This window comes from Hevea brasiliensis, chromosome 13 (assembly GCF_030052815.1).
Source record: "Hevea brasiliensis isolate MT/VB/25A 57/8 chromosome 13, ASM3005281v1, whole genome shotgun sequence".
NCBI classification, from domain to species: domain Eukaryota; kingdom Viridiplantae; phylum Streptophyta; class Magnoliopsida; order Malpighiales; family Euphorbiaceae; genus Hevea; species Hevea brasiliensis.
Genome location: NC_079505.1, coordinates 70,525,186 through 70,547,843, shown reverse-complemented (window position 1 = coordinate 70,547,843; position 22,658 = coordinate 70,525,186). Strand labels below are relative to the sequence as shown.

General features: G+C 34.7%; 2 protein-coding genes across 2 annotated transcripts in view; both read right to left on the bottom strand.

Moving 5' to 3' along the window:
- Positions 1-10,892: 10,892 nt before the first annotated feature.
- On the bottom strand, positions 10,893-13,002 carry LOC110655770 (patellin-4). Its single transcript, XM_058132183.1, has 3 exons — positions 11,811-13,002; positions 11,552-11,676; positions 10,893-11,455 (listed from the first exon to the last, which is right to left on the bottom strand). Exons 1-3 carry the CDS (start codon positions 12,834-12,836, stop codon positions 11,053-11,055), a joined length of 1,554 nt encoding a protein of 517 aa, XP_057988166.1. The 5' UTR covers positions 12,837-13,002; the 3' UTR covers positions 10,893-11,052.
- A 1,902-nt stretch (positions 13,003-14,904) lies between these two features.
- LOC110655771 (twinkle homolog protein, chloroplastic/mitochondrial) overlaps positions 14,905-22,658 on the bottom strand; it is a 30,011-nt gene continuing 22,257 nt past the window's right edge. The window contains exons 15-20 of the mRNA XM_058133137.1: positions 21,043-21,104; positions 20,442-20,525; positions 15,906-16,037; positions 15,512-15,608; positions 15,297-15,431; positions 14,905-15,003 (exon numbers count right to left, since the gene is read on the bottom strand). Of these exons, the coding sequence (XP_057989120.1) occupies positions 14,905-15,003; positions 15,297-15,431; positions 15,512-15,608; positions 15,906-16,037; positions 20,442-20,525; positions 21,043-21,104 (609 nt within the window). The remainder of the gene's footprint in view (positions 15,004-15,296; positions 15,432-15,511; positions 15,609-15,905; positions 16,038-20,441; positions 20,526-21,042; positions 21,105-22,658) is intronic.

The window sequence follows — 22,658 nt, the reverse complement described above, 5'->3', positions numbered from 1 at the left end:
ACCTGAGGACATTAAAATTATTTGCATAATTACTGGCTCAATGGGATCAACTTAACTAATGCAAGATAAGTCAATAATGGATGTACCTGAAATTTTGAGCATTAGGGGCTAGGTAAAGGATTGAACTTCACATGAGATGTGATGGGCAAGGAGTTGCTCACTTATAGTTTATTGTAATTCCAATAATGGATGTACCTGAGGATGATCAATAGAATTATAAGAATTCAATCACCCACTAGAAATCCATCCAACTAGGATTTCCGTTTTCTACTTTGGAAGTGTAGGATTCGCTAAGTTAGTGGGAGGACCAATTTGATTAAAAGACCATAATCATTTTGGTTAATTACATGATACATTTACTAATTAATCTGGTTATTTCTACAATTAATTTTCTGATAATAATGAGCACAGAACAACCACCACCATCCAATATCCTTGCAAGCATACTTGATCACAATAGGTTGACAGGACCTAATCTGTCTGATTGGCTAAGAAATTTGAAACTTGTCCTGAATCTTGAACATATAGGATATGTTCTAGATTCAAATGTTCCTGGTCCCTTACCTCCAGAGGCCACACAAGAGGAACATAAAACTTTGGATAAGTGGAAGGAGTATGATATGAGAGCTAAGTGTTACATGCTTGCTTCCATGAGTAATGAGTTACAAAAGCAGCATGAGAACATGTTGAGTGCGAGTGAGATCCTCTTTCACCTACAAGAGTTGTATGGTGAGCACAGTAGGAATGCTAGGTATGAGATATCTAGGCAGCTGTTCCGCATGAGGATGTCTGAGGGACAGAATATTGGAGATCGTGTCCACAAGATGATTCGGCTGATTGAGCAGTTGGAACATCTTGACTTCAACATGGATTTCCAACTACAGACGGATTAGAACCTTCAGTCCCTTCCTGAGTCTTTTGGGAACTTTGTGACAAATTTCCATATGACTAAACAGGAATGCACCTTAGCTGGTTTACTCAACATGCTGGTTATTGCTCAAAAGAATATGCCGGGCAATAAAGGAAAAGAGGTAGCTTTGATTGCATCTTCTTCTGCTGGAAAGTCCAACAAGAAGGAGGGCAATAAGAAAAAGAAACCTCAGATTCCTGGTCCTTCCAAGAAAATAGCTAAACAGAAAGGGAAGACCAAAGCTGACAAAGGTAAAGGAAAGTGTTTCCATTGCCAACAGGAAAGTGTTTCCATTGCCAGTAAGAAAGTGTTTCCACTGGCCAGAGTATAGCAATCTAAATGAATGCAATGCCATGGTAAAAACCAACTCAAGTTCAAAATATATTTGGCACTTAAGGTTATGTCATATTGCAGAAGATAGGATTGCAAAACTGGAGAAAATGGGGATTCTATCCTCATTGGGCTCTGAGCCTACTCCAACTTGTGAATCTTGCCTTCAGGGCAAAATGACTAGATCAACCTTTGTTGGACAAGGGCTAAGAGCTAAAAATATTTTGGAGCTAATACATAGTGATGTATGTGGTCCATTTAAGGAAATGACTAGAGGCGGTTTTTATATTTTATTACCTTTACTGATGATAAATCAAGATTTGGGTATTTGTATTTGATGAAATACAAACATGAATCCTTTGAAAAGTTTAAAGAATTTAAATCTGAAGTAGAAAATCAAACAGGAAAGAGTATTAAAGCTCTTCGATTAGATCGTGGAGGTGAATATTTGAGTACTGAATTTGATGAATACTTGAGAGAGCATGGCATTGTTTCTCAGCTGACTCCTCCAGGAATGCCACAGCTGAATGGTGTATCTGAAAGGAGAAATCGTACCCTATTGGATATGGTATGTAGTATGATGAGCTATACTAATATGCCAATCTTCTTTTGGGGATTTGCATTAGAATCAGCTTTGTATATTCTGAATAGGATTCTATCAAAATCAGTTTCTTCCACACCTTATGAGATATGGCATGGAAGAAAACCAAGTCTTAAGCATGTTAAGATTTGAGGTTGTCCAGCTTATATCAAAAAGCTGAACACTGATAAATTGGAGACCAGATCAGAAAAGGGTCGATTTGTTGGATATCCAAAAGATAGTTTTGGATATTAATTTTATTTGTCTACTTCACAAAAGGTTGTGATAAGTAGAGATGCCACATTTCTTGAACAACAGTTTGTTCAAGAAGGAGGCAAAGGAAGGCAAATACAGTTAGAATTGGAGAATTCTGACCAACCAACAGATCAGATGGATATAGATCCATCTAGTTAACCTATACCCGTTGATGAAACATCTACAGCTATTCCTCGTAGAACAACTAGGGTCTCTCACCCACCAGTGAGATATGGTTTTCTTCATGAAGAAGAACAAGAGTTGTCTATTCATGGAGAAGTGGGTCATGGAGATGATCCACTTACCTATGAAGAAGCTATATCAGATATAGACTCTTCAAAATAGATTGATGCTATGAAATTCGAGATTGATTCCATGTATAAGAATCAAGTTTGAGATCTTGTTGACCCACCTGAAGGTATTGCACCTATAGGGAACAAATGGGTTTTCAAGAAGAAAATTAGTTCTGATGGAAAGGTAGAGACCTATAAGGCAAGGCTAGTAGCGAAAGGGTTTCGCCAAAGGCAAGGAGTCGACTATGAGGAGATTTTCTCACATGTTGTCATGCTTAAATCAATTAGGATTTTATTGGCAATAGCTGCATACTATGATTATGAGATTTGGCAGATGGATGTCAAAACAGCTTCTCAATGGATACATTGAAGAAAACATTTTTATGGAACAACCTAGGGGTTTTGAATCCCAAGATGGTTCCAAGGTATGCAAACTAAAGCGATCCATTTATGGGTTGAAACAAGCTTCGAGGAGTTGGAACATCCGTTTTGATGAAGCCATTAAATCCTTTGGTTTTATCAAAAATGAGGATGAGCCATGTGTATATAAGAAGGTTAGTGACAGTGCTATCACTTTCCTTGTCTTATATATGGATGACATACTGTTGATGGGTAATGATACAGGTATGTTGACAACTACAAAGGTATGGTTGTCAAATACATTCTCCATGAAAGACTTAGGGGAGGCAACCTATATTCTTGGAATTCGAATATATAGAGATAGAGCGAAAAGAATAATTGGTTTATCCCAAAGTCTATACTTGGAAAAGGTGTTAAAGAGGTTTAACATGCTTGATTCCAAGAGAGGATTGTTACCAGTGAGACATGGTATCTACCTTTCTAAAGAGATGTCTCCAAAGACACTTGAAGAAAGAGATAAGATGGCTAGGATTTCATATGCTTCGGCTATTGGAAGTTTAATGTATGCAATGTTGTGTACTAGGCTGGATATCGCATATGCTGTTAGTTTGACTAGCAGGTATCAATCCAATCCAAGTTTGGAACACTGGATAGCTGTCAAGAATATCCTTAAGTACTTGAGAAGAACTAAGGATTTATTCTTGATTTATGGAGGTGGAGACTTACAATTGGATGGTTATACTAATTCTGATTTCCAATCAGATATCGATGATAGAAAGTCTACCTCTGGATATGTGTTCATTTGTAATGGAGATGCAGTCAGTTGGAAGAGTTCCAAACAAAGCATGACTACAGATTCCACTACAGTAGGTCGAGTATATTCTTTGCATCGATCTCGCAAAGGAAGTTGTTTAGATAAAGAAGTTCGTGACGAACTTACAGAGTTCCTTCCATTGAGTCAGTAGTTCCACTACTGCGTGACAACAATGGAGCGATCATCTGAGCTAAGGAACCAAGGTCTCACCAGAAATCCAAACACATAGAAAGGCGCTACCACATTATCAGAGAAATAGTTGGGCGAGGCGATGTAGCCATGCAGAAAATAGCATCAGCTGAATATCCAGCTGATTCATTCACTAAGCCTATGTCACAGACTCAGTTAGACTGACATCTTGAGAAGATAGGTCTAAGATATTGTAATGAATGGCTCTAGTGCTAGTGGGAGATTGTTAGTAGTATGTCCTAGAGCATATCATTTAGTATGTATCTTGTACATATTTTATTAATAAAAGGCATTTCCACTGTTCCGTTTACATAATATATTTATGTGTAATGGAAAAGGTCCATTGATATTTTGTTAGAAATATTATTCTTAAGTTGTTAGGAATATGAGTGACAATATTTCTAGCACAAAGTATTATAAACAGGTTCACAATCGAGGATACTTCATAATAAGGACATGACTTATCCAGAAAGATTGTATTCATATTTATTCCCAAGTTATTTATATGAGATATAAATAAGATGGAATGGTGAGTCTCATGCCATATAACAAATATGATAGGCACTTATAAATGATAAGTAGGCCGAACCAGTGACACTTATGACAAGCACATGGAGTTTACTCTTGTCAATGTTTTGTCATAAATCATATCAGTGCATATAATCTTTAGACACTGAGATAGCAGTTATCTTGTATATAGGTAGTTTGAGTTTGATACTGCTTTCATACTTGTACTATGTATGGGTATATGGGCATCTGTTGGCTCCTACTAGTTATATATGGAGGTAGGTGTTGATCAAGATGGAATCTGTTCCTCTAAGTAAATAGGGATAAAATCCTATGTTCATTTGATTGTTCATGATGTTTCAAGTTCCTGGCCAGGACAGATAGATTTATTCAGAAAAGAGTTTTTGATGAGAAAATCTTTTTAATCAAGAACTGGAATTAAAAGAGAACATAATATTCATAGCAAATGGAGTTTAACATAAACCATGACTCCAGCTTGAGTTAGAATTTTGTAACAGAGAGATTCTAGTGCATGGTAACATATGATTATAGGTTCATTTAAGGTAAACCTTATTACTAATTGGGTGGCTATGGCATGCTATGCTAGGTGTTAACCATGGTCTATGAGGTTCATAAAATGATTTAGAGAAATCATTTATGGTAAGAAAGAGTTCTGATGATATTAAGAGTTGATATCATGTCTCATTGCCAATTAGTGATGAGCCTAGTAAGTCACATACATACACAACTTATCACCTATTTAAATATGATTTAATTAATTAATTAAAGAGTTTAATTGATTAATTAAATAGGTTTGGTTTGTAATTAAATTGCAAAGTCCCTAGCATGACTTGAAACCAAATCTAGATTATTGGATGTATAGTATAAGTTAAATTTATATTTAAAGTGTTTAAATATGAATTTAATTAATGAGAAATTAATTAATAGAGATTAATTAATTAATTTATATTTGATATAAATTAATTAGAATAAGAAAAATAATTATTTTGGGTTGAGAACTCAAAATTAAGACACAGGGGCATTTTAGTCATTTCACAGTGTGACACGTGGCACCATGAGATGTTGACACTTGGGATTACATATAAGCTTGCCAAATGTTTTTTAATCATGTAAGATGATTAAAATCAAGATTAAATATAGGTTTGACACTTGGCACAATGTGATTGGGTCACTTAAACCTAGATCTAATCAAAGGGTGACATGTGGCAAGGGTTTAATGTGTTAACCTAGCTATTTAAAGTGTTGTTATGAAAAGAAAAGCAACCAGCAGCCACTCCTCTCCTTTGTCACGCCACTTTGAGGCTTTTCATCTATTCTTCTTCATCTCTCATCAATTCAAAGAGATTAGCCATCAATCTCTTGAATTAAGAACACTAGAAATTGTTTCTAGTGTCCTGTTTACATCTCTAATCTCTTAAAAGGCAGAACTTGAATTTCTAATTAATAGAAAAAGCTTTAGAAGCTATTCAAGGGCTGCCATAGGTGTTCTTGGTGTGGACAAGCTAGAGGGACAACATCTGGTATCCTGAAGACGAATCTCAAAGCGCAGACACTGCAGTGCATCAAGAGGTTAGTGTAATCGTTCTTGATTTAATCTAGGGTTCTAAAATTAATCTGATTAATTTTAAAATCTTAAATGGCAAATACAGATCCAAAAACATATTAAAAGAGTTTTAATATGTTGTTTATCATTGAAATCAAATAGATAAAAATAAATCTTGCATGATGCATGTGACCCTAGGTGAAAATTTTTGAATTCAATGGTATAAACTTATGTTTTTCACGCTTCCATTCCTTCAAGCATATATATATAGATTCACTAATATCTTTTATAATGTATCTATTTATAGAAATATATATTTTTAAAGAGTGCATTTATAAGTTTAAACTCATATGAGAATGAGTATAATAATTATTAAATTAAATATTTATATCGGGATTTATATAAAATTAATTAAAGTGTATATAAATAGTGCATGTGTAACGACCCAACCTATGGGATGGACCGGCACTATGACCTGGGCCAACCTAAAGCCCCCGAGGCCCATAGCAAGCGTAATTATTTTTCAACCCAACTCTAAGGCCCATTTGGGCCCAATTTCAAGAATTTAACCGGATAGAGTCCGGCCATAACATGAACCATTTAACAGGGAGTTTTTGACTCGCCCGACCTATAAACACAATATATATATATAATAAACTGGGGAGCTCAACTCACCCTCCACATAATCAAATGTCACTAAAATAAATGGGAGCTCGGCTCTCTCATCCAATCCAACATACATGCATTTAATAAGTTTACAGGTCCAACATGGCAAATATATTACAGACCCAAATCAAATAAATATTTCTAACACATGCGGAATTCTATGAGTAAATAAAAATTATATAATATCATAACATAAACAAGCAACTTGTGAGGGATGGGAACAGGTTAAAACTCAAAAATAAACCTCCTGTATCCTGAAAAAAATAGGTGAACAGGAGTGAGCGTTCGACTCAGAGAGTAAAATATCAATTTTTAACCATAATTTCTATAGCTATCTAAAGCTAATGCACCCGTGAAGTAAAATGCAATATCATCATAATTTTCAGATCATAACTGCAAAAAAGTAATTTGGAGCACTCACACACCCGATAATGTCAAACAATACATATATGAGAGATGATCCCATATACAACCCTCTTAATCCAACCTCTGCCAGCGAAGATCTCAAGCCAGACTTTCGCTTAATAAACCAAATACAAGGTCCCAGCGAATCTCTCAAGCCGTGTCTACCCCGAAGGACCGGGTCCCAGCGAGTATCCCTCAAGCCGTGTCTACCCGTCCTGTCCATATCCAACACCACCACATGCACGCCAATGCACGTACACTGCTCCAAATTATCACAAACAATACCCATGGAAATTCATCAATTAAGAATGCAATATAAAATGTGCCTAGTATTTAGTTACATAGATATATACATATAAGTGATGCATAAGCATACCTAAACATATAATAATATTGAAATTATAATTAAAATTAATATTTTACTCACAAACTCAACCGAAGTCACTGTGGCAGCTGGGCGGAGGAGGAAGGTTGTCCCGGCTCACCTGATAATTTTATTACAATTATTTAATACATTTGACTCAATACAAACTAAGAAAATATCATAGATGTCCTAAGTCGTGCTGAAAATTCGGCAGAGTCTCCCCTATATCTAGGACTTACCCAACTTGCAAAAGGGCTTAAAACACACTTTTATATCCACAAACCATACACCCACAACTCAATCACATCACACAGCCCTTCCTGGGCCCATCCAAACAGTCAACAATCATAATATGAAAAATTATAGTTTAGTTCTTATAATTAACCCTTTTGCAAAAACTATCTAAATGAGCTCTAAAAATTCTAAAACTTCGCCCTGCGGTCCTTAATATTATTACTAAGCTAATGCAAAAGGAATTATAATTTTCTAAACTACCACGAATATTCTATGGATTTTTAAGAAAAAGTAAGGTTCGAATTTATCTATACCGATTACGACCTTGAGAACGCGCTTGGGACGTCTGACAATGGTGGGGTAGCCAAAATCTCGACCCAATTTTAAGACTTTTTTAGTAGCCTGTCTATCTAGCCCGATATTCACAGACCCAAGTAACCGTTGAATTTCCATGAATTGAAGGTACCTACACGAAGCCCACAACACGGGGGTCAGTATATAATTTTTACAGAATTTTCTAAGCTCATTTAGTGCTCGAAAAAATACTACAAAGTTTAGTGGGATCCATCGAAAAACAGTGTCAAAAAATTTTGAAATTTATATTGCCGCGAAGCTTTTGACGAGTGGAGCGCTACGGTACTCTCGGTTTTCTCGTGGGGTTCACGGTTTGAGAGAAATCTAGCCCAAAAGTCGAAATTGGCTAAAACTTCCCGGATAAAAATTGGGCAAACCTCTCGATGGATTTTGGTGTTCTTGGTGTTTATGGAAAGCTCTCGAGGTGTAGATGAGGTTTGACACAAGACCTGGTCCGATCGGTGGCTTGATCGGCTGGATTTTGGCCGGAAAGGCGAAGCGACATGCTGCGCATTGGAGAGATTTCGCGCGCGATTTCCGGTGGCCTGGAGTGCCTACCGGCGGTGGGGAGGTGCTGGGGCAGCCTGCCGGCAAGTGGGGAGGGCTGGGGTGGCAGTGATGCGGCGAGAGGAGGTGAGAGGTGAGAGAAAACGGGGGAGGAAGGAGAAGTGTCAGGCGCGCACACAAGGAAGGAAGAAAAGAGAAATGGCCGGTCCGATCCGGTCCAGTTCGATTCGATCGGTCTGATTCAGGATACAAAATTTTAAATTTTTACTCTACCTTGAAACCGAAAATGAGGCCCAAAAATTCTGAAAAAATTCTACAAAACTCAAAAAAATTCGTAGAGTCCAAATATATTTTTAGTTTTGCCACGTGATATTTAAATTAATTTTTAAAAATCATCAAAGTTTTATATTTTCGAAAAATCGAACTTAATTTTTAAAATCCAAAAATTTCAAATAATTTCCTAAAATTTAAATAAAATAAAATATTATTATTTACCCACAAAATAATAAATTTAAAAATTAAGGGTGTTACAGCATGAATCTAAATACAAGTGTTTAATCTCATTCTTATAGAGTAAATTACATAGACGGGATTCCAACTTAGAAGTATATTATAAGGTATCTAAATTTTGAGTTGCAACACAAATCCCTCTAATTTTTAATTTAAGTAATAGAAAACCTCTATAATATTCAATAGCCAGTTTCTAAGTTTTTTGGGCTGACAAAACACTTATCATATTAAAAATTATACTCTCTATTAATTTGACATTAATCGAGAAAAAAAATTTAATTTTATTCTCTATCTATCCACAACCATGATACTTGAAATTACACATTTTGACATTTTAGTAACTCATAATATGTTTACTTACTATCAATTCATAAAAAATATAATTTTTCAATTTGACAAATATCACGTCAATATAAATAACCTAAAAATTAATTATTAAAGTTTATAAGAGGATTTTTTGTTACTTGAATGGAGATCAAGAATTTTTTGTAATAAATTAAAATTTAAATATTTTATTATTATATATCACTAAATTAATACGCCATCTACATAATATACCTTATTCTCAGCTCGAGCTCACAATAACTGCCCACTCCTCTTAAAGATACTTTGATAAGTCTTTATCAATCACAAGATATAATTCATTTGTTAGACTCCTTTCTTAAAGAAGAAAAAAAAAAAAAAGCCGTTTAGGCTCTATTTGTTTCACGGAAAATATTTTTCTTGAAAAATATTTTTTGCATTTTATGATGTTTGGTACACTTAGAAAAATTGATCAACAAAAAATATTTTCCTGATCAAAGGGAAAACTAAATTATTTTTAAAGAAAATCACTTCTATTTTTCAAAAGAAGAAATTATTTTTCATTTTCTAATTTTTGATAATCATATTAAACTTATACATATATAAAATAAATACATATCATTATTTTAACATTACAAATAAATAACAAAAAATATTTTCATGGAAAATATTTTCTATGAAAAATTTTTTTCATATAAAAGTTAATTTCAGTAAAACAAATGGAGCCTTAGTCAACTTTTTAGTCAAACTATCCATTAACTTTTGATGAAGATTTAAAATAAATAAATTTAAGCTTTTTAGTCTAATTAATTTATAATTTTTTTGTTTAAATGTAAATATACTTAATTTTTTTAAAAAAAATCAAAATATTATTTTTTAAATAACAAAATAATTTTATATTTTAAATATTAAAATTTATTTATATTTTAATTAAAAGAAAAACTGAAAATATAAAAATTAAAGAACATCAACAGATTTCAGCGCATAAATCCAACGCAAAAATCATCAAAACTACAAACTCAACAAAAGAACAAAAATTTTTCCTCTCCAAAAGCCCAAAACACATCAAAGTGAATCCTTGGATGGAGCAATTGAATATCACTGATATGAAGCTAAGCTTCGTTCATGTGGGTTTTATTAGACAAAAGCAATTGTCAAGAATTAATTATTCTAGATTCATTTCATTGATGCTGAAACGTGAGATCTCAAAGTCTAAATTATTTTAAATTAATTATGAAAAAATTAAGAGAAAGTATACTTTAGTACTGTAATTTTATATTTTTATAATTTAAAAATTAAAAAAGGTTTCGTGATAAATCGAAAATTGAATTATCGTGTCATTAGCATTTTAGAGATTTAGCAGCTAACTTGGTTAACTACACTGATGCCGTCTCATTGTCTGATATAACATGCTAACACTAACGCCACATCATTAGAATACGCATGTCAATATGCCACGACAAATATAGCGTTAATGTCAACATGACACATCAGCATAAAAGACGTTAGTTACTTATTTTTTTTCCTTAATAAATTAAAGATTAATTATTAAAAGCACGATAGTTTAACCCTTGAATTTTTCACGCAACTTTCTTTAATGAATCAACCTGAAAATATATGATACTAAAATTATACTACTCTAATGAAAAAAGTACTTTTTAATCCTTAATTAAAAGCACAAATATATGATACTAAATTGTATTTCCCCCAAAAAAAAAATTTATTTTGACATGTAAACTATATAGTATTAACTCAAATCAATCTTTAATTTATTGCTTGTGTAAACCAATGTGTAACAATGAAATTAAGAAAATTAAACAAAAGCAGATGATCATATACCCATTCCTGCAGAGAAAAAAGAATCATATAGGGATTACAATAAACAGATGATATACATAGGACGGATTTCAGATGGAAGCACTCTTCTTGGTCTTGTAGCGATACAGAATCCTTTTCCTCTTGCTTGAGCTATTTTCGATCGTGAGGACAACTTTCCCAAGTTCATTGTTCCTGAAAATGTTTCGAATTGGTCCTTCAGAAGAACTCATTTTCTTTCCCTTTGAAATTATGATGGTGTAAGACCCGTCATCACTCGGTACAAATTCTTCCTTGTAATTCACTTCCCAGCCCAAAACAGCCAGATCCCAGAGCAGTGTAGCTCCAACCTCTACTACAGGAATCTCAATGGTTTCAGATGATCCTGCTTTGATGACAAGCTCAGAAACTCCACCATCTTCATTTGAGAACTCGAAATCGTTCTCCCTTTTGAATCCACCATATTGGACAGGGATTTCTTCTGCTGGGATGTATCTGTCAATCACCAATTGAATTCAATTTCAGAAATTTTGAGAGCTATATATGTAGAAAGATCCAATAAGAGGACTAAAAAGGAAAAAGGCAACTCACTTGAGTAAGGTCTCTGTGACCTTTGCAGGTCGAGCAACAACAAATTTGCTCTTGCTTCTTTGCGTTAAGAAAGGAGATAAAAGGGCATTCAGAGCATAATACCAGAATGGAACATTTATAAATATCTGTAATTAAAACCATGCAATAAAAGGGTAAGAGTAAGGAATTTCTCATATCTATTAGCGATAATCTGAAACTAGAACAAGAAACATAAAGTTTTTTATATGAAGAAGAAAGTGAGCAGGCAAAAGAAACTCACATTTCTGGCAACTAATTCAGGATAATTGTCCTGCAAAAGCCCAACAGCTTGCTTCATGGCGACCCTGAGGTCCTTCTTTGATGGAGAAGGAGAATTCTTTAGATCACTGATTTGAAGCAAAGATGTGACACCTCCAGGCTTCAAATCAAGCTTTCTGATACCCTTTTCCATCAGCTGGAATCTCCATCTCAAGAACTGTTTGCGATTCTCCTCAGTTCCAAATGCCTTATTGTAAAGCTCTTCGTTTCCAAACACCCCATAATTGTTGTAACACACAGGGTGACCTTCACGATCAATGCCATTCATGTAGAAGGCTGAGCTTAGATCTACTCCTAAATCATCATCCAAGATTGAATCGATGTTGGATTCCTTCCTCCATTGGAGGGTCTTCCTTAGCATCTCAAAGGCATCATTGACTTTGAACTCTCTAGCCCTCAAAAATTTCAGGAGGACCACATCAGTGCCCTCTGCTCCTTTGCTAGGCAAAAGTGGGATTCCCCAAATGGAGACATCTTTGTCGATTCCTTCGCCATTTTCTTCCACAGCCACCTCTGTTTTCTTCTCTTCTTCACATTCTTGCATTGGCTTTTCCTTCTCATCTCCTCCTTCGTTCTTTTCGGCTTCTTCCTGCACTTGTTTCTCGCTTTCTTCCCCTTCTATATCTTGTTTTTCCTTCTGTGTCTCTTCTTTATTCACCGACTTCTCCTTCTCTTCACTTTCCTTCTCTTTCTTCTTTGGCTCCTCTTTCTTGAACAGATTATTTCCAAGAATAGCTTCTTCGATTTTCGATTTGAACTCATTCAGGGCCTTTTTCTCGAACTCCTTAAGATCAGAAAGAAAATTGCTCTCTTCCTTGTAAGAAGAGCTCTTCTGAACAGTTTTAGGCTTGGAATCATCGTCATCATCTTCCACTTCCTTCACTTGGCAATCCTCCTGAACGTCTCTCTTGCTCTCTTCAACAACCTTTTTGGGCTCTTCTTGAGGAACGACAACCTCAGCCACCACCTGGGTTTCTTCAACAGTCATGTTAACCAATTACCTGCTGGCAGCAACACACCAAATAGGAAAAAAAATTTAAAAAAGAACAATAAAAGCAAGAAAATTAAGTTCCAAACTCCAAATAAGAAACAAGAACTAAGAATGGAAGCAAAAACCCACCTCGGATAGAAGGCCTAGATGTTGTTTTACTGGATTTGTTCTCCTCTATGGAGTTTGGCTTTGTGAAGGGAAGTTGTATAACGGTTATATATTTAAAAAAAGGTAGCCACGCCAGCCAACGGTCACTTGTCTGGTGCCAGCCACCGCATGTGGTAGCCGTTGGGGGATTCTCTTTCCCAAGGGTTTTGCTAGCCTGGAGGCCAGCAGTATTTTGGCGGAGGAGAATCCTTTTGGGCCCACAGTTACTAAGCAATGATACGGTTGGGTTGATTTATTTTTAATTTCTTTAAAAACAGATCGGACTTGGTATTGAGTTTTGAAATATGAAATTATTTTCCTGTGAAAATATTATTTTAAATATTATTAAAAAAATAATTTTAAAAAAAAATTATTTTATTATTTTAATATTTTTAATAATTAAAATTAATTAAATTTAATTTTTAATTAATTTTTAATATTTTTTAATTAAATATATTTTTAAAAATAATTTTTTCGATAATAATTATAATAAAAATACCAAACAGGCTTATAGTCGTCGTATGTTTGAGTCCAAGAAAATTTGTCTACATGCTTACTAAGGGCTAATTAAAACTACTACTGCTACAGCTGTCTTTTAATTTGACCAACTCTTGACAGCGAAAAATCCCTGTTTTAGTAGATGCCTGCCCTATAGCATTCTGCCACTTGGCACCACAATTGGATGACACTTTATACTTTTAACTGTTATTTTTAATAATAATCACGGTACCACGGACCAGCGCTGTTCGTTGGCCTCCATGTGGTAGAGTTTTAGAGGATTAGGATTTAGAATTTTTTTTTTTTTTTCAAGTGAAAGCATTTGATACATTTTAAAAAAATTAAAATTATTGGTAATAATTTATATCGATTTTATTTTTAAAATTATTTTAAATATTTATTTTTTATTTAAATTCTATTATTTTTTTAAAAAAATTATTAATTATGAAATCTCTTTAAAAAAATTATAATTAAAATTATAAAATATTATAATTATAATATTCAGTTTTATATATGCTTACAAATTATTATAATAAATTAATAATTATATATCTATTTTAATAGTAAAATAAATAAACAATCGCAGACAGATGTCAAAAAATGCACGTCTCCTATCTACTCAGTGCCTTTGCAGAGACACCAGTTTACAATCACAGATCTAAATCTAGGAAAGTTTTCAGAAAGATTTACGAAATAAACAGTAAAAGGAATGGAAGCATATTTCAACAAGGCATCATCTCAGTCTCTCTCTCTCTCTCTCTCTCTCTGTCTCCTAATAAAATATACAAGTATATGCTGCATAACTGCGTGTCTTCTTTCCAGGTGATTTAAACAATATCCAAGAATTCACCAGTCACCCTGCCAAAGTGCATGTAATGGATTCATCAGCAATTGTTTCATGAAGGTCAAAGAGCAACAATGACAAACCACGACAAGTCCAATATATATATAAGAATGAAACCAATAGTATGTACATTAGCTGGATAAATTACACCATTGATTGATCTAAGCCTTACACTGGTTTTCAATTTCACAAGAGAACTTCAAATTTTGTCAATTTAAGACTTTTTGATTAGTTACAGTTTATCCGTCCTCGCCAAAATCTTACCAATGGACACTGGAAATCTCAAAGGCATCCAACTTAGACTGTTTTAATCTTATTAATCATATGTGGAGCCCCTAAAATGAGAAATTATATAATATCCTTGTGATTCCATGTCAGATAGTTTATGCGTGATGGCAAATCAACAGTAAATAAACATATGTATGTGAGTGGATCCCAAAATTTGTTCCTGTGTCAATTTGTAATTGGCTTGCCTATAATTGATTTTCAGGAAACTTGACTGAAGTAAATCCTTTGAACACAAAAAGATCCCAAAAACACATTTTGAGGAAATCTTACTCGGTGAGTTTTGGATTTTCACATCATAACAATAGTGAGTCTCTCATACCTATTATAGGACAAAAAGGCATCACCTATGGTTCCAACAACCTTATTTCGCACCTTCCGAACACAAACCTGCAAGTTATAAAACACATAAATTGACATGCAACTAACAATAATGACAAATAACAAGACAATAAAGAAAAGAATGTGAGGTGTCCCAACACATTCACACACAAACAGCCAGGTTGTATCAAATGTTGTGTGATCGCCCGGCAACAACAATCAGGCAGGTAAGACATGTTTGCCTGCTAGCACATCTGTGTGGATATGTTGAACATGGACTCAAATGTCAAATAACAACAACAATGACAATGTTGATAATAAATGACTGTCATAGCATGAACATGCACACATATGCAACCCACCTGTACTTGATCAATAGGTCCAGCCTCTGGATCCCTGTTGCGATGAATAACAATCCCATTGTCGCATTTGTTTATGAAGTGGGCACTGCCACTTATATCATACAGATTGGGAGGACCCCCAATCCAGTTGTGTAACTGTTGGATAAAGAATACAGGTAAGAATGGTGATATGAATCAGGATAAGCTGGACAATCACAAAACACATGACAACCAACCTGTCTGGGATGTGCTACAAACCAAACATGACAAGCATAATGTTGAGCAAACCGTTTGACCAGGGTGAGCATCTGACTTACATACTCTGTTTCGGTCCTGGCACAACAAAATTTCATGTTTTAAGGACAAAGTGTAAATTCATAGCCTCCAACACGAGGACCAAAAATTACAAGATGAGCCCTTATACAAATAATAAAATTCAACATTTTGGAGAAACTTATTTCCTCCATGTAATTTAAACCAAGCAAGATTCATTTTCAATTATGCAGATAAGACACCAGAAAGATTGAACAAATTTGCAAATAATAATACATAAGTCTCCAATAATACAAATTGAAGCAGAAAACTTGCAAAAACATGGCAATGAAGATGGAACAGGGTTCAAAATCTCACATGCTAATAGGACGCTGATGGTCAAGCTCATTGTAAGGATCAATTACAAGTCCTCGCACTCCATGCCTCAGAACTGCTGCTTTTGCGAGATCAAGAACCCAATGTATACTTGGAAGTTTATCATCCTCGCATCTATTCCATGGGCAGAGGAAAAACAAACACAAAAAAGATATCAACACAAGATTGTTAATCTATAAAATTGTGGACTAGATCAGAACAACAACAGTTTGATCAAACCTGAGGATGTGCAAACTCATATTATTTTTCAAGCATTAATCAAAAATAAAAATTAAAAAATAAAAACAGTTGAAAAGTAGCACATCAAACGTCCCAGTCACCAAAAGAAAACATTAATTTGAGAGTCCAAAGATAATATAAGCATGCTTCTTTCAATACATCCAATTCATCAATATGGCAGAATAATCAGTAAAGATGCAAGGAGGTTTAGCATTGATAGCATCCAAATTTGTTCAGATAGAACTGCCCACTAGACCAAGCATGGGAAGAGCAGGAAAAGCAGTAAATTACTTAATGAGCTATGAAATCGTGATTTTGGGAAGGGAAAAAACTTGATGGCTAAGTTGCCAAGGCTTGAGCACAGATAATTGGTGCAAGTTTGTATTTAGGAGAGCAACTTTTGTAATTTCTAAAATCCAGATCACAGACTTGGCCAGAAAAGTCCACATATTTACTACAAGTACATGGATATGCTATGGGCTACCTAGAATGGGAAAAAACAAAATACAAATGCATATATTATACATAAGTAATCCCATACTCCACTCAACTAATCCCAAAAATTTAGGGTCGGCTATATCGATTCTCTTTCTCCACTCTAAACGATTTTGAGTTAAATCCTCGAAAATATATAATGCTTCTAGGTCATGGTTGTACTACTCTCTTCTATGTCAATTTAGGTCTAACCCTTCTTTTCTTTCTATCCTCTAACCTAATGTGCTCTACTTGTCTAACTAGAGCCTCCGTATGTCTACGCTTCACATGACCAAATCACCTCAATCTCCCTTCTCTCAACTTATCGTCAATTGGCACCACTCCTACCTTTTCTCTAATACTCTTATTACGGACTTTATCTAGTCTAGTATGGCCACTCATCCACCTTAACATTCTCATCTACTCAACTCTTATCTTAAACACATACGACTCCTTCAGTGCCCAACACTCACTACCATATAACATGACCGGTCGTGTGACTGTACGGTAAAATTTTCCTTTCAACTTATTGGGAATCTTGCGATCACATAAAACTCCCATGGCACGTCTCCACTTCAACCATCCGGCTTTAATCCTATGACTAACATCCTCCTCACATCTCCCATCTACTTGAAGAACTGAGCCGAGATATTTAAAGTAATTACTTTAGGATAGTACCACTCCATCCAAACTAACTCCTTCCCTATCACCAGTTCGGCCTTCACTGAACTTGCAATGCATGTATTCTGTTTTCGTTCTACTTAACTTAAAAGCCCTTTGACTCTATAGTACTTCTCAAAAGCTCTAACTTTCTATTAACTCCTTCTCGCATCTCATCTATTAGAACTGTATAATCCGCAAACATCATGCACCAAGGGATACTCTCTTGTATATGTTTCGTCAATTCATCTAAAACTAATGTAAAAAGGTGAGGGCTTACAGCTAAACCTAGGTGTAATCCAACTGAGACAAGAAAATCTCGTGTCCCCTCCCACTGTGCGTACAATAGTAGTTGCTCCTTCATACATATCTTTCAACACTTGTATGTACCTAATAGATACCATCTTTTGTTCTAACACTCTCCATGAGACATCTCTTAGAACACTATCATAAGCCTTCTCCAAATCGATAAAAACCATGTGCAGATCTTTTTTCGCATCTGTATATTTCTCCATCAAGCTTCTAATGAGAAAGATTGCTTCCATAGTTGAACGACCGGGCATGAAACCAAATTGATTAGGAGAGATAAAAGTATCATGACGTAGTCGATGTTTCACAACTCTCTCCCACAACTTCATAGTATGGCTCATAAATTTAATTCCACTATTGTTTGAGCAACTCTGTATGTCTCCCTTATTTTTAAAAATAAGTACTAAAATACTCCTCATCCATTCATCAGACATTTTCTTTGAGTTTAGAATCTTATTAAACAATTTGATTAACCATGCCATTCTCATATCTCCCAAACACTTCCACACTTCAATTGGTATTCTATCGGGTCCACAGACTTTACCCACTTTCATTCTCTTAAGTGCTTCCTTTACTTCTAAAGATCTAATTCTTCTAGTATAATTCACATTCTTTTCTATTACTCTATAGTCTATATTCACGCTATTACCATTTTGACTATTATTAAAAAGATCATCAAAATAATTTCTCCATTTTTCTTTAATGTCCCCATCTTTCACCAACACTTTTCCATCTTTATCCTTAATGCACCTAACTTGATTGAGATCTTGACATTTCTTTTCTCTCCTCCTTGCTAATCTATAAATATCTTTCTCCCCTTTTTTAATTCTAAGTTTCTCATATAATTTTTCAAATGCCTGTGCTCTTGCATGACTAACTGTCTTTTTTACCTTTTTCTTTGCTATCTTGTACTGTTCATATGCCTCATTATTATCACACTTAGGTAATTTCTTATACCATTCCCTTTTTCTCTTCACTGCCTTTTGTACTTCCTCATTCCACCATCTCTCTTTTGAGGGTGGTCCATATCCTCTAGACTCTTCAAGTACTTTTCTCGCTACTTCTCTAATCTTTGATACCATCTGTATCCACATACCATTAGCCTCCATATCCAGCTTCCATGCTTCGGACTCGAGAAGCTCATTTTTAAATTTTACTTGCTTTACTCCTTTAAACTCTCACCACTTTGTTCGAGCTACACTATTTCTTCTGACCTTACTTGAATTATTCCTAAACTTGACATCCAAGACCACTAATCGATGTTAACTTGTTAAAGCCTCTCCTGGAATGACCTTGCAATCCTTGCATAGAGCTTTATTTGTCTTCCTGATTAAAAGGAAGTCAATTTGGCTTCTATGTTGCCCACTTTTGAAAGTCACTAAATGTGACTCTTTTTTATAAAGTGGGTATTTGATAGTATTAGGTCGTATGCCATAGCAAAATCCAGGATGCTTTTTTCCTTCTCATTTAGGTCCAAAACCAAAACCTTCATGAACATTCTCATAACCTTGTCTATCACTTCCTACATGTCCTTTCATATCTCCTCTAATGAAAACATTCTCTATATTCGTTATGCTTTGCATTAGATCATCCATATCTGACCAAAACCTTTGTTTACTCTCACTATGTAGTCCTAATTGTGGGGCATAGGCACTAACTACATTTATTGTTTCTCCTTCTAGCACTAGCTTTACTAGTATAATTCTATCTTCTACTCTTTTCACAGCTATTACAGCATCTTTTAATGTCCTGTCTATGATTATGCCCACTCCGTTCTTGTTTCTCTCCTTTCCGGTAAACCACAGTTTGTACCATGAATTACCCACTTCCTTGCTTTTCTCTCTTACCCATTTAGTCTCCTAAATGCAAGCAATATTCACCCTTCTCTTTTCCAAGGTATCCACAAGTTTCATTAATTTTCCTGTAAGTGATCCAACATTCCAAGTAACAACCCTGATTCTCCTCCTATTCTGTTCCTTCCTAATTGTTCTCCTTCTACGATATCTTCTATTGTTCTCTATGTCTATCTTGTGTTCTATTCCACTATCTGTTCTACTATCTGTCCTATGGACTAACTTCTTAACCCACAACTGTCCATGATGTGGAAACCCTTGCTCATTTAACACCACACCCGAGCGCGGGCATAGCGCGTTGCTTTCGGTGAACGCCCTACACCCTTGCATATTTCTCACTACACCCGAGCTCCGATGTAACGCGTCGTAAGTAGAAGACGCCCCAACGTTTATGTCATTTAAATCCATATCATAAGGTGTTCCTCCTTTATCCGGGCTTGGGACCGGCTAAGCGCAAACTACTTAGGCGGAATAGCAAAGTAATCCCATACAACAAAGTAATTAGAATACGGAATAACTATCTGAAATAATATCTTGCCAAATTAAAATGTCAGTTGATGTCATTTTTTCAAAATTTTCTTCCTTCAATACCAGTTACCAAAACTTTCCAATGAAACTCCCAAAGAGAGGTAACTCTACAAGCCAAAGACCTTCTCAGTATATTCTCCAACTAAGAACAGGCTTTGCTTTCTAATCTATTGACAAAACAAACACAGTGAGATCCAAATGGTATTAAAAAAAAAAAAAAAGTGTCAATTAGCCTTGGCCAAAAGTAAAAGTTAAAGACCTTAAATATATTACCTACTGAAGGACAGGCTTGGCTTGCTAATCTATATATATTAACAATAACAGCAAGATCATAGTGATAAAAAGAGAGTATTGATCAACCTAGGCCAAATATAACCCCTGTGCCAGTTCTCACTCCAGAACAATCATAAATTCATAATAACCAAGCAGGACAGGATTATGAATGATAGACAGTAAACTGCAAAACGTGATTCACCTTATGAGGTAAAACGTATCATTCAACCACTGCTTTCCTTCCTCCAACTCTGTAGCACTCATTCGTTCAGCAGAGCCTCCATAACTGTGAAACGCAAAGCAAGCAAACAACAAAATTAAAAATATAAATAGCATGAGAGCTAAAAATATATTATAGAAGCAGAAATGATGAGTAAAAAAAAAAACACAAGCCACCAACAAACATAGCATTTTCAACATTATTGATCCATTATGAAGGGCTTCTATTTTCCACTAATTTGACAATTTTCTTTTTTTGTCTATTCACAATAGAAAAACGTACCCATTGCCAAAATACCCAAAAAAAAAAAAAAAAACTAATATATCCTATGTTTGGAGCATATGTTATGCACAAGGTATGCATGATAACAAGGATTGGTCCATACAAATGATGTTATATGAACTCAAAAGGTGTTCTAATACAGTCAGCTCAAAGATCATAACAAAATAACATAGTCAAGTTAGAGATGAAATAACTGCATTTTGAAGCAAAGAATTAAATAGCTGTTACATTACAGAAAGTACAAATACTATGGAACCCAGGGCAACTCAGAGCAATAACAAAGAAATTCACCCCAACTCACCGTGCATCAAAAAAGGGCTTCTTTATCTGTTTCTCCAAAAGTTTCCTAGCATGTTCTCGCACCTATATGTGAAATAACAAGGGAGTAAAATAATTTCAGCCACAAGGAGATTGTGCATACACATAGTATAGAAGGTTGGAATGGTTCATTAACAAATATCAATAATAAATTGCACATGGACACAAACAATGAATCTAACATGATTAGAATTAATAATTTTGAAATTATGTGAAGTAGGAGTCTACAGAAATATGTTGCTCAATGTTGACTCCTCAGATAATTGAATATTTCCAATTTATTTCTCATACTACCATTTGTTGGAATAGATGTCATTCCAGAAAAAGCATACAAGGTGTAAATATGAAAGACATGCACAATGCTATTTTAGTTTCATCAAAAGTTGCTATGATTAATCCGTGCCTCGTAACATTCCAAATTTAGCAAGATGACTAAGGACCACATATCCCTTATGTTTTCAAATAATAATGATAATATATGCAGCACATTACACATGCATAAACGGAGACAGACAGCAAACACTTCCATCAATGCCATACAAGTGAAAATAGAAATTGATAACTAGCTTACTCTGTTCTCCATAGAGCAAAGTGCAAATTTCCAGCCAACAGTGCTGTTAAGATTGCATAAGAGAGCATCAATCCACTCACTCTTACCAGAATTGGGAACCCCAGTTACTATAGTCAACTCTCCTGGCATAACCTGATCAAAATATGATAATTCAAAACTAATCATTTTATGTTTTTATGGTGATTTCAGATGAGAGAAACACACAAGTTAACTTAATTTATTAATGTTTAGTTCATATTTATTTCAGAACAGAACTTAAGGGTGAACTCACTTCTCAGAGGAAAAAAAAACATAAACACGCTCTATTATTTTCCCAAGCACTTATCAACTTAAATTAGAAATTTTGTGAATTCAAATTTATAAATTTCTGAAAAAGAAATAAATGTATCATCATTTAAACCTTTCTAATTAGTGATAGGTTATATTGATGTTCCCTGGCCTTCAATGCCAAAATATATGGTAGAAACTATGCCTTCAATATCATAATCCAGACCATAAAACTTCAATATACTTTAAAGTTCAAACCACTACAATATGGATTAAAACTTCTTTTGTATATGAAACTGTTACATACCATAGAAGAAGAAGGAAGAACAAGGTAGTTAGTTAGGGGTGTTGGGTAGAGTGAATTTTGGAGGGAAAGTGTTGAGAGTTGGCTAGGGAATCAGTTATCTAACTGATTCAATGAGTAGCAGTTATGCTACCTTGTTAAATAGGAGAGAACTTACTTGTATTCTCATTCTTTTGATGAATCAATAACAGATTTCTCTTTTACTTGTATTCTCATTCTTTTGATGAATCAATAACAGATTTCTCTTTCTATTCTCTGACTATTTCTTTTCTCATCTCAATCTACTTCTCTTCTCATCTTCTCTAATTCTACCTAAAATCCTGCTCCAGACCTTGAGTTCAGGGACTGATCTGAGCTGATACTAACAGAAACCTTTCATCTTCACATGAGCACAATATTGATTAATTTCTGTTGCAAAAAATTTCTTTCCATTGCAAGATCATTTTACATCTTTCGA

Excerpts from the sequence above, each read along its gene's own strand:
- LOC110655770 (XM_058132183.1), bottom strand. The coding sequence starts at position 12,836 with ATGACTGTTGAAGAAACCCAGGTGGTGGCTGAGGTTGTCGTTCCTCAA. Across the intron at positions 11,677-11,810 it reads CTGAATTAGTTGCCAGAAAT|ATATTTATAAATGTTCCATT; the intron begins GTGAGTTTCTTT and ends TTTTAATTACAG. Across the intron at positions 11,456-11,551 it reads GTCACAGAGACCTTACTCAA|ATACATCCCAGCAGAAGAAA; the intron begins GTGAGTTGCCTT and ends GGTGATTGACAG.